Below are 13228 nucleotides of genomic sequence, written 5' to 3' on the forward strand. Positions count from 1 at the left end.
TTAAATGTTTTGTAGCTTCAGCAGCTTCTGAATCTGATGGACTTGAGAGCAGGGCTGTGTATGTATTGCTGTAATCTACAAAGTCAACTGATTGTTGTAACGGTTGCTATAACCATCCATTGTTGCTTTCTGTGACAGTGTTGTTTTATTCTCAAAAGTTGACTTGCAGTAATAACATCATGTACCAGTACTCTTTCTTGGGCAGTGATAATTGTACAAATCCATGTGCTGCAGTCAAATTATCTAATATGGCTTGCCTGCTTGATGGGGTGTTCAGGATGGCTAGAATCTGTGGGTATGTTTTCTACTATATATCCATACATGGTCCACAGTTTCTAATCTGCATCAATCTTGCAATCCTTGCATGGTCTTGAAATATTTTTGGAAATTTTCTTGGTTGGCTGGAGCTTTGTCTTTTCTCATTTCAATTTAACTAGAACATCACTTGCCTGTAAATGTAGAAGTCATACATCCTTGTTTGGGTTGCTGTTGTCTCATTTCAATTTAGCTAGAACATCACTTGCCTGTAAATGTAGAAAGTCATACATCCTTGTTTGGGTTGCTGTTGTCTTATTTCAATTTAGCTAGAACATCACTTGCCTGTAAATGTAGAAAGTCATACATCTTTGTTTCGGTTGCTGTTTTCTCATTTCAATTTAGCTAGAACACCACTTGCCTGTGAATGTAGAAAGTCATACATCCTTGTTTGGATTGCTGTTGTCTCATTTCAATTTAGCTAGAACATCACTTGCCTGTAAATGTAGAAAGTCATACATCTTTGTTTCGGTTGCTGTTTTCTCATTAGTCAGGAAATGCCATAGCTTCTTGTTGCTGCTCACGATCCAACTTAGATTAGCATATATTTCTAATGTTTGATGTTAATGGATACACTATGATTTCTTTCTGTTTATCAGTTATTTAAGGGTCTGAGATTGTAAACTCATTGGCATGCATTACCAGCTTTCTATGCCCATTGTTGAAGGGAAAATTTTGGCTTTCTACAGTGACATATCCACAAAGATCCATACTAGTTTTATTGCCTCCACCCAGTAGGTCTTGTCAGTTGGGTGCTCCTTCAAAATACCAGCAATTCTTCTTGGCTACTTTGCATTGAAGCATCAAATACACATTGCAGATAATCTCACTTGTACTGATTCCTTGTTCTTCACTTCCTTGTTCTTTGCACCAGTTGTAGAACAGTCCTGGTATTTTCTATACACTTTACCTGAGAGGAAACTTTTTACACTTCCCAAAGGTGACTGCTTTAAGACATATATGATGGCTCCTTTTACCTACTGTCTTTTTTTGGTCACATACCTATTTTCTTTGTGACTTGTTTCCTAGGAAACATGTAGATTATATTAATATACATCATTTCTATACAACTTCTATAATTGGTCAACTTCAAGATTGGCTTGCATGTGCATAAACTTAAATTGATGTTGGATTATTTATAAAGAACTTTGACCCATTCCACCAGATGTGGAAAAGAAACTGAAAATGAAGCTAGCCATTCATCAGTTATATTCAGGATTGATCCAGGGTCTATCCTTAAACTGAAAGTTGAAGGGTGAAATTGCCTTCTGCATTTGAAAAAAGGTGGTTGATAGAGTTTCTGAATTTGGGATGAATTTAATAGAACTTAAGGTATGATTTGAAAATTTTGACATTCCTTTTTTTAATTTTTAGAATTTAGAGTGAATCACACAGTCATGCATAGTTGCATAGACCCTGTACATCACACAGTCATGCATAGTTGCATAGACCTTGTACATCACACAGTCATGCTTAGTTGCATAGACCCTGTACATCACACAGTCATGCATAGTTGCATAGACTCTGTACATCACACAGTCATGCATAGTTGCATAGACCCTGTACATCACACAGTCATGCATAGTTGCATAGACCCTGTACATCACACAGTCATGCATAGTTGCATAGACCCTGTACATCATACATTTAATCATGACATAATAAACTATATACTAGCTTTGCTTCCAAGAATAGACCTGTGTTATGGTCCACTTGTTAAGTGGTGACTTTGGTTTGGTTATCTTTATTTAGAAGATGATCGACCATGGTGTTATTGCCACACTGGATTAAGGAAATAATAACCTAAAATATTAAATTAATAACTGGAATAACAGATCTGAACAGAGATAAAGACTAGTACAACATGAGTCCCCACATTTAAACGATAACAATTTGATCAATTACTTAAACAAAATGAAATTGAACATAATATTTAAATTATACACTTTCTGTCTCTTAGAAATAAAATTACCAAGCACTAGAAAATGCAATTAGCCATTCTGTTTATACTGATAAGAATTTTTTTAGTTGGAATTGAGTGAATAATCTAACTCATTTGCTGAGCATGCCTGCATTACCTGGCTCTTCCGGTTCTTCCAAATTCGATGTTGGTGCCAGGTCATAGTCCCCATATTTCTTTTCTCTTCTCCGTCTCTCCAGCCTCTTCAGGTCATCAGTTGTAACTGGTTGTTGGTTCTTTTTTCCTACTGTGTGGTGCCCATATAGAGCTATTTTTTTCTTTTAAATAAACAACAACACAACCTAAATATTTGTCAGGCTTTCTTTTGGGTTTCTTGAACAATAGTTCCCACTCTTGATATGTCAGATATTGTCTTATCTTAATTCAACAGAAACTAAGGCTAATGTGGGTCAGTTTACAGCATGTCATTTGATATATTTGACCCAATTAATGTCTTTCCCTAGTGGCTAGTAGCATTCCCAATGGGACTGTGACATAACCTAGAAATGATAAACTGTACTATGCCCTACTGATGGCTGTACATCACTGAATGGTCTAAGTAAGTGAGCAGGCACCAATTTCTTGCTTAAACAGTTGAGGTTAAACCATCATAAGCAAATGATTTATTGTGGGCTTTGCCCATACATTAAAGTTAATTGGTACATGTCACGCTGACCTCAACAAGATTTGCTTAATGATGTTTTGCCATCTTTCAAAATTCACTGTGTTACACCTAAGTTTAATCATGACATATTCAGTTATATGTTAGCTTTGAAATTGCTGTTCTTTTGAAGATCATTTAGTTTGATCAAAGTTACGGAATTTGTTGAAGGTTTGAGAAGTATAGCCTTTTTGGTTTAGTCATGACAGTATAATTGCTTTTGCAGGTGATGATGATGATAGTGTAATATCTACTATTGCCTCTACAACCATTTCCTCTGCCATTCTTAGTCATGGGAACAGCACTGATTCCAGTGGGGTAAGTCGAGATATTAATCTTTAATTACCCTGCCTCATTAAGATTGTAACATGTAGAGATTCGTTATATAAGGTACAGTTGACCCTATGCAACATAATAGATCGCTTCGGCTACTCATTACGTGGTATGATGAACTGTTAACATCCAACAAATATTCAAAATCTGACCCAAAAATATGTTTCAGTTTCAGTGATTGGTTTATAAAAAAAAGATCATATTCTTAAAACTGTAAAATTACCAAGTTGTATAAGTTATACTACAGTAAACAATATTTATATTTGTATTTCAGGTTCATTATAACCTCTGTGCGTTATTTCAGTAGATCATTAAGATCAGTTTTAAAGTGGCTTGAGTAAATATTTTTGTTAAAGGAAATTTATTTCAAAATATGTTATTGTATTTAGTGTACAGTTACATCTTTATTAAATTTAACTGACCTTTGTGAAAGTAATCTGATTAAAATCTGATCTCCTCTGTCTTAGGCAAAGATCGGACAGCGACTGCTTAGGGGTCATGTTCTGATGACCTATGTTATTGTCATAATCGCTAATTTTATCAGCCAATCAGATAAAGTCTTATATAATTGTGTTTGGGAGACTGATCAGTTTGGCTGAAGCACATCAATGTGTTCCAAATGATTTGATTCACTTTCAGATTCCTGAAAGCTGCATTTCCATTGGCTAATGCAAAGGTCACCAGAACATGACCCCTAAGCAGTCACTGTCAGATCTTTACCTAGGACAGTGGAGATCTGATTTTAATCAGATTGTTTAAGCAGCTTTATATTATAAAGTCAAAAATAGTTATTGTTTAGAAGCATACTGTTGTACATAATATAATTTTAAGGTTCTTCTCTCATTATGAGATGGAATTTTGATCAGTGATATAGGTTGATGTAATACATGCTTAATATATCAGAAGATAAATATTTGAAACCATTTTTTCTGTATTCTTTATATATTTCTGCCCATGCCATCATTAACCCAGAGACTGAAAAAACAAAGAGTCACTCAAGTGTCTGAAAAGATCAAGATGATGCTTTGTGTGTGTGTGTGTGTTGGCAAACCAGCTAAAAAACATATATTTTCAAACTTTAAAATTATGAAATCTCAGGTGCACTGCTTCCTGTAGAAGAAAAAAATACAAATAAAAAGTCAGAGGTTATGGGTTTTCCTTATATTCTTGCATATTCATTTTTACAGAATATTGTCAAATTTTTGTTTTCTTCACATTATTGGCAGGACATTCCATTGATACTTTTGTGCAAGAAAACATGGTAATTTCCATCAGCTGTGTCCATATTCAGCTGATTGTGTGGACAACCACAAGCCATCCAAGTTTCATCTGGGTTTTTGGAAAAGAATAAATCTTAGACCTTCAGTTAGGTGATCTGAATATCATTTGTCAGAATTGCAAGGCCCCCGTAAAAATCCAAATCACACGCATCAAATGCAGGGCCCCCTACTGGCACATTTTCACCATTATCAACTCAAAAAGCTGATAAACCATTGCAAATTTTGTAAATATTTTTGATAACCAATTTATTATTGTCAAGCAATGCCAGTAGGTGTGTCAAATTTATACTCACCTGATTAGTTAATGGATTTGTGAGATTGGCAAGTGGTGATAGGGCAGTTGAACTTTGACCATCAAATTTCACCAAGATAAACAAGAATGTTGCAGAGAATCAAGAGTTCTGATAATCATCCCCTTCTCGACAGAAATGCGAGGAATACCAGTCATATATCGTTGTGTCTTTGAGTCACTAACTGTTAGCTACTTAGGTTCTTAAACTTAATTCATACTTCTCCTTTGAATACATTCCCCATTCACATTATGTTAGTAATATTAGCCTGCTCCAATGTTCATTTCGGATTTAACGTGCAGATTTATTGACCTGCTGCAGTTTGTATGCATTATTTTACAATTTCTGCCAATTGTTGAGTGATTTTCTCGCTTTTAACAACTTCATATTTTAAAACCACCATCCCACCGTGCTGTCAATGACCATACACAAGGTCATTATGAGTTAGCATACCTTTGACTTCGTTCAGTTACTCCATCAGTTACAGAGCTCTTCTTAGTGAAATTCTGAAGTGCTGCTTGATATTTATCATTTTCCATGCAGAGTGATAGAATTATGGTTTATTTATTAACTAGGCATTGTGCGTAAGTTCATAAGAGGGCCTTAGGTTTCTGATATGACACTTTCACTGATCTGTTAGTTACGACAGTGTTTTACAACTTAGTAATTTTAACACATTGCTAGTTTTTGCTTGAATTTGTGTTTTTGTGTTGTTTGACTGAATGTCAGTTTAAATGATTTATGTGCAACTTCAGAGCATGGAAGTCTACCATGACTCTTGTTCTGTTTATACTGTGTATGCACATTTTCAGATGTGCAGCACCTATAATACGTAATCAGTGGAAGTCTGAGGCTCTGTTTTAGGCAATTAGTCATATAATGATTTTCCATTTCATGCTGGTAGCTAGTTAGTCAGATACTAATTTGCTAATCCAAGCTTTGTTTTCTTTTCTTGTATCATTTAGGGAGAAATGTTTCCTATATGCGTGAAATGCGCGTTCAGAGCAATCATCATTTCAGCCTTGAAGGGAAGGAAAGACAGAATAAATCAAGGAAGACAACCTTCTGTTCATGGTTGTCGATACTGATTCATTTGGGAGGAATCGCCAATTTTAGGCAGCCCACGAGCCATAAGTTCCTCCATATGTTCTTGCCTGGGTTTTGGGCCTGTAAGTCAGGGTTCATGTGGTTTATGCCGTATCAGTTGGATCCTACTTTTAATACTGCCATACTGTTACCAGCCATACAGACATCGCCTACCATCCAGCATTCACTGTAAGTCCAGCGATCCCAGCGTGGGGATCTTTTTTATTGAAATGGTTCAACCAGATAGTTCATACAGGGATCTTAGTGATCAATCCGTTCGTCTAGCCAAGCCATCGGCATCTTATCATTACTATACCAGAGATTTCAGTGAGAAATCTGTCTTTCGAGCCAGGCCTATGGAGTGGCCAGTACCAGTGATAGCTGGACTGTCTTCTATACTGCCAGCTTCCAAGCTGACCATTTGCCAGGCAAAACCAGCCAGCAGTGCCGGACTTCATATATTCACTTCTTGTCCACAAGGGAGAGCTAATGACATTTTCACAGGGATGGAATTGAGTCTTCATACCACCTGATATGTCTTCTTGCAGTGCAAATAGACCTAGCTGGGCCTCAATGCACTGTGAGTGCGACACATAACTCCTTCAAATCCACCATCCTTTACACCTTACTCAGGTCCGCCCATGGAACAGACTGAAGTTTAGCTTTCAAGCCACTGTCAAGGACATTTTTAGGCTGTTGGCTACTTCAGAATACCCTCTACTCATGATGCTGCTCTATAGAATCAGTAGATCTCATTGAGGAGGAAGAGACAGGCTTAAAGCAAAAGATGTCTTCTGATCTCCTGGCACTTAATAAGAATGTTGTAGCTGTTCATATGTATCCTCGTATGTTTTATAGGGTGGACAAATCTGCTTCATGCCTGTCAGAACTGGTTAGGGATGTCATTGCAGACATCCAGCAATGGCCACACTTGGGAGATGATGCCCAGGATTGCTAGGGTCAGTGACCATTGCTGCTCACCATATTACAGCCAATACTTTGACATGTTTGGCCAATCTCCTCTTGATACAATGTGTCGCATGTGTGCAATCCACATCTCTCCAAACATATCATACCCTCCCTTTTGGACGGCGCATATTTTTCATGTACCTATCCAGACTGTGTCATGAACATTTTCTCCAAGTTTTGCTTACCATGACACAGTTTATCAGTTCACCGTTCTTCCCTTTAGCCTCAACATCAGCCCCTGGGCTTCTACTCAGATTATGGATTGTATCAGCTCCTTGTTCCGGGTGACATCTGCAGTGATGGCAGCATACCTGGTCATCCTACAGAAACACATGGTTAGTTCTATCCTACTCCAAGGTAGGAACAATCTTCATTCTGTTCTAGAGGGGTCCCAAGTGGCCAAGTGGTCTAAAGCGCTCTCTGTTATGGATCACAGCCATCTCACCTCTGTCTGCGTGGGTTCGAGTCTAAGATTCGGCTAATGTGTGTATGTGAGAAAGCTTGCCAGTAGCTTCTCGTGGGTCGGTGGTTCTTCCCAGGATTTTCCCGGGTTCTTCCTCCACCATTAATACTGGCCGCCATGCATAGCCTATTGTGTGCTGAAAAATGGCATTTTTTTATATTTATATTGACCTAGAAATTGATGGGTCATAACGCCATCTGTTATTTTATGTAAATTTCTGTAAGCACAGATTATATCCCAGATATTTCATTGTTAAGTAGTAATGACTAATAAGCCAGTTTAGAGAATTATTTAAAAGATAATGTGCCATCTGCAAAAAGATGTTTTTATTTTTGCATGGCTGTCTTTTTCTAGCCTTCTTGGTTTAAACCGATTGGTTTCAGTTTTGTAAGGGGGCATATTTTCAGCTCAACATGAAATATTTTTCAGCATCCGCTTCAGGTTGAAATAATCTAGCTCAAACATTAAAAATTTCAAGCTTAAAAGTATGTAACCTCAATGGCTTTTCTGTTTCTTTTTTGTTTTGTCTTGTCTCTGTTTTGTGTTTACCTTTGAAAAAGACTCATTTAGATTTGAATGCACTATATATATATGCAACTGTTTATATTTGCAAGAAATAAAAAGGGACATTTTGCAGCCTAAAAAGGGCAAGTAATTGAGAGAAAAACACAACCTTGCACTAAAAATTAAGACTTGGTGAATGCGAAGAACAGCATGGCATGGTGCCATTGTAATACCAAGCAAGCGAACACACTGCTACCAGCAGTTGAAATAAACAACCAGATCCTTTCTGCAACACCACGATAGTTTTCACCAGTGGACACGTTGAGTAGCCAAAGCTTTGAGCACTGATGCATTCCTGCTTATGATCAAGTCAAGCACATTATTTAATAATTGATTTTGTTAGTGAGACGTGGAAAGGGGCATTTTGCCACCAAAAAAGGACCAATTTGTGATCAAGAAAAGGGTCATTTTGCAACTAAGGAAAAGACATTTTGCAACCAAGAAAGGAAATTACATTTTGTTGAAATAATGGGCTTTTGGCAGGAAATAAAGAAAAACTTCCTTGACTGTGTGCTGGTTTAAACAGTATGGACAGATACCATCCTAAAATGGCCTGTTGGAAAACTACATGAATATGCATTGTTTTAAAGTCATTACAGCTAGCAGTTATGGTAATCAGTTCAGTGTTCAAAATATGAGGAGAGGAAATATGTGACTGTTCTTTAATAAAGCTTGGATGGTGTGATGGTTATTATTGTTAATTCTAGACATCTGTTAGGTTTTGAAGTGAAATTTTATGAATAACTGATTTTAACAGAGCATCTGAAGAAACAACATCTGTAACTATTTTGTAAATGATTTATAAATGAATTATGTTTTTCATGGGTCTATCAAAATGTGGAAAATCAGTTGTATTCTTTTATATAAATTACAGAACATTAATGTTTTAATTAATTTTAATTAATTAATTTTGTTCAGCCTTAGGTAAGAAGTGGGGATGGGCTTATTTCAGGAAACACACACACACAATGTGTTAGAGTTGGGGGTTTTGTGACTTACCACTTGAGTATTGTTATATCTTTGGAGAAATACTGTTACAGCAGTACATATGTTGGTTGACTGTGTTGTCCCAAGATTATTAGTGATGGCGGAGTGCTGGATGTCAGGGTATTTTAAAAGCACAGTAAAATCTCATCTGAGGGCATCCTCTAGAAGAGCAGGCAATTTTAGTGCCATTCATTGTTGCATTTACGATAATATTTGAACTTTAAGTGAAAAAGGGGTAAAATGTACCATGATGATGCCTGAAATACATGTCTGGAATTTTACCACGTACATGTATATTAGACCACATGGGGTTTAAGACAGGCAGCTCCAATGGAGGACATAGTGAACCCCAGGGTGACCTTATATCACATAGGAAGCAAATGAGTGCTATGCCATCTAAAAACAGGCAAGGAATAACACTGGTTGGTTAATTCATTACACACTCCATATCTGATTCACTATACATATTTTACTTACACCCATGCAAATTGCTTTGCATTGCATCCTGGAAAGAGTACTTTAGCCATGGTAAACGTACATGCAAGTCACTGGACCTATTTTACATGCTTGACTGACTGTTCTGTTTTTAAATTGTTCATTCATAACTCACATCTTGGACTCAATTTGGCCTTCACTCATAAAAATTAGTACAGACCTTGAATTTTACAAAATCTTCATTTTATTTGCTTTTTTATTTTCATTTCATTGTTTCTTATTTAAAGTTTCACAAATGTTTCCAGCTTTAGTGTTTGTCATTTTCATCGATTGTTTCCTTGTATGTTACATGTAACTTGCATATTGAAGTCCAGTTTTCCATCTTCAGTGTTGGTAAAGAGGAGAACTAGCTTTTGTATCTTGTCTTACTGTTTGTCATTTATGACATATCAAATACAATAGATAGAATAGAATTTACAATAAAATGTAACTGCAAATGCAGTAGGTATAAAAATACAGTTGTAGAGTACCAGTATTTGTCAGCTAATTCTTTTAAGAAAAGCTTGTGTTACAGAATTTACATTTACATGTATGTCCATCTAGATGTTCATCTCGGTCACACTTTCTCTTTAGCTTGATGACTTTATTTCTGTCACACTTTCCCTCTAGTTTGATGACTTTATTTCTGTCACACTTTCCCTTTAGTGTGATGACTTTATTTCTGTCACACTTTCCCTTTAGTTTGATAACTTCAAGGCCATTTGAGATAAGAATGAAATTTTGCTCACTTGTAAATAATAAATATAAGTTGTGTTGTGCATCAGCAAGGTTATGGGTCAGCTTTTTTTCATTTTCAATCACACTTGCTTTATAATATTAAATCCGTCTAAGAGTAATTGATGAAATCTTGCACATCATCACTAGAACAGTGGTGGTCCTGTGTTCAAGATCAAAGTCATAGTCCAATAACATATGATTTCATCCTCACTTGAAGGTGTATTGCATACCACAGTCTTAATATTTTATGTTGTCATCATACTTTTCCTTCTGCTTGTAAATTTAAAGCCATTTGAGATTAAGAGGTGAAAATTGGTACACATGTACATCTGACTAGAAGGTGTAACACATTCCACACTATATATATCGTTACTTAAGGGCAAGATTATGGCTGCTAAATTATATAGCTTGGTACACATACATATCATGCTTTGCATGTGTGTTCTATACCACATTGGGTTAAGGTCAGTGTCATAGTATTATTTTTTGAATTGTTCGGTTACATTTTTCTTTCCATCATAATTTAGAGCCATTTGACATGAATGGACACAACTTGATTTGACTGCATCATCACTAAAAAGTGTGTTGTCTACTACATTTGGGGTCATCAGGGTCACCAGTAATTGGTTTAGGTTTCATATTTTCTCTTATGCTTTCCAACTTAACAGCTGTTTATGAATGAAGCTTGGTATAGTTATCAGTGATGACTAGAAGAGGTGTTTCGTTGTACATTTGAGGTCTTATTCTCAAGGTCAAGGTAACATCTCTAGAATTGCTTCTGCTTTGTATCATAAAAGCTCTTTGAGAAACAGGGATGAACCATGGTACACTTATTACATTTTAATGGCATCTTGTGTCAAGGTCTCTTGATAACTGTTTTAATTTCCTCAAATACATTTTAAGATAGGGCAATGAAACCTGTTACTTTTGATGTCCACTCAGTACCTATACAGCTCTGTCTTAAATGACACATTTCATTTTTGTCAACGTTTATGACCTCTCTATGGTAGGCAGGGGACAATCATTGTTTCTTACTGTTTTTTGTGCAGAAATAAAGATTGTACAGAATCAAAATTCCATTTTTGAAATGCAGTTGTGTTCCATTTTGATTTTGTTTATCATTCAATGTTCTCCATTTTGCACTTGTATTTAAAGTTTTCTTAAAAATGCATGTGTCATGTTGTTTGCATTTATTCTGCATTTCATTTGGTTTGTTTTCATTCAGCATCCTGTTTGCATTCCTTGTTTGATTCACTTGTAAAAAGAAATTTACCAGTTTCAGGGTCTGTATGTTGAAAAGTAAGTCACTGACCTGTTTTCATGCTTGATAAATTTTTTCCCTGAAATACACAATGTTATTTCATATCTTTGACACTGGATGCCCCACATGCATCACACTGATTATGTGAACTTGTATTTACAAGCACTGCACATTGATGAAGAAAATATGCCACTATAACATACCTTTAATGTGTATGTGACCACAAAAACAAATATTTTCAGTTTATAACACTCACAGTTTCTCCAAGTATTATTAAGCTTTATGTATACATTTCTGAGATACTAAACGACATGTACCATTTCAAAATTAGGTCTCTATGGCCTATATTTTCATGCTGGATTAATTAGATGCCCAATATCTTTAAAATTGTCAACTTTGTATTTGTAAACATTTTTTGTTGCTTCTATATGAGTTTTGCATTGTAATTCGCAATCTAGGGTCAGTTCAATTTATGGATCTGGAGCCCTGGTTGGCCGAATGGTCTAAAGCACTCGCCTTTACCAATTACTGCCATTTCACTGCTGACCTTGTGGGTTTGAGTCTTCGTCTTGACCAATGTGTGTATGTGAGAAAGAAGCTAGTAGTTTCTGGTGGGTTGATGGTTCTCACTGGGATTATCCCAGGTTCTTCCTTCACCATGGCACCAAGTATAGCCTTTATTGCAGTAAGAAATGGTGTTAAACCTCATATCAACAACTTTTGAGTCATTTGCCCTAATATACATGCACATTTTCAACATGTACATCTGGCACTATATGCTCTACAGTCACAACTTTCCAAAGTGACAAGTGACAAATATAATAGCCTATGGCTATCTCTCCTTTGTAATAGCCTAGGTTGAAAATACAAAAGTAAAGTAAGGCTGATGAAAGGATCTCTCATTTGAGAAACACCTTGTTCTGTTTTTGTGTATTTAGTTGAAATGCTTTTATGGTGTACAAACATTAAGATGGTAGAGAGCTTGATGGTCATATCCAAGGTCAAAGTCCTTCTTTTGACATTTTTTGTATCTTTGTATTTTAAACTTAACTAACAGCTGTATTTAAAATTCTCCACAACATCCTAGTATACTTAAGTATCAAATAATTTCCTGATTTTATTAATAGTTATTCGAATTAATTTTCTTAGACTGATCTTTGGATAAAAAGATCAAAGTTTGTAAGACCTTTGATATTCATAAAAATCGTTAAAGGATTATCCATTGCTTTTATTTTTAAGAGTCCTGTCTTTTAGGTCCTCGTGTCATTTTTATACAGCTCCATACCATTTTTGTGGAGTTTATTTTTAAGAGTCCTGTCTTTTAGGTCCTCATGTCATTTTTATACAGCTTCGTACCATTTTTGTGGAGTTTATTATTCTGCAGTTATAACCTTGTCTTTTCACACATATTTTTGTTATAGCACAATAACTTTAGTTTAGGCTTGTTCCTTGACCAAACTTTGCGGATAGCTTGCACTTGGGGTAAATAAGAAGCCTGTTGTTTATGGGAATGCTCATGTGTGAACAGATAACTTAAAGTATAACAGCCAGTTTGTAATCTTTGCCATTTTAATAGTTGCTAATTTCTTCAAAGTGGTGACTGACAATAACAGTCATTTCCAGGACAGGTGAACAATCTTTAATTCACTGAATAAGCATTCTTCCATCATGTGTAACAGAAAATTCAGTGATATAAGAAATTATGAACTAATAATTTGGAAGTCCATGGCTTATTTTTTTTTAGAAATCCACCTCAGAGATGGCAGGTACATGTAGATTAAAAAGGCTACTGTTAGAGAGGGAGAGAAGTCAGGTTGTTAGTAGACATCAAAAACTGCTGCAGGATT

At 35.9% G+C, this 13228-nt stretch overlaps 1 protein-coding gene across 2 annotated transcripts in view; it reads left to right on the forward strand.

The window, feature by feature from the left end:
* The window catches only part of LOC149806222 (E3 ubiquitin-protein ligase TRAF7-like), a 176259-nt gene that overhangs the window by 13859 nt on the left and 149172 nt on the right, over nt 1–13228 (forward strand). For both annotated transcript variants that reach the window (XR_016419876.1, XM_089951173.1), the window contains exon 3: nt 3163–3254. Coding sequence is in view for 1 of the 2 variants with exons in the window: in XM_089951173.1 (XP_089807299.1) it covers nt 3163–3254 (92 nt within the window). In the remaining variant the exon portion in view is untranslated. The remainder of the gene's footprint in view (nt 1–3162; nt 3255–13228) is intronic.

Source organism: Sinohyriopsis cumingii, chromosome 2 (genome assembly GCF_028554795.1).
Source record: "Sinohyriopsis cumingii isolate HCF-2022 chromosome 2, ASM2855479v2, whole genome shotgun sequence".
Classification (NCBI taxonomy): domain Eukaryota; kingdom Metazoa; phylum Mollusca; class Bivalvia; order Unionida; family Unionidae; genus Sinohyriopsis; species Sinohyriopsis cumingii.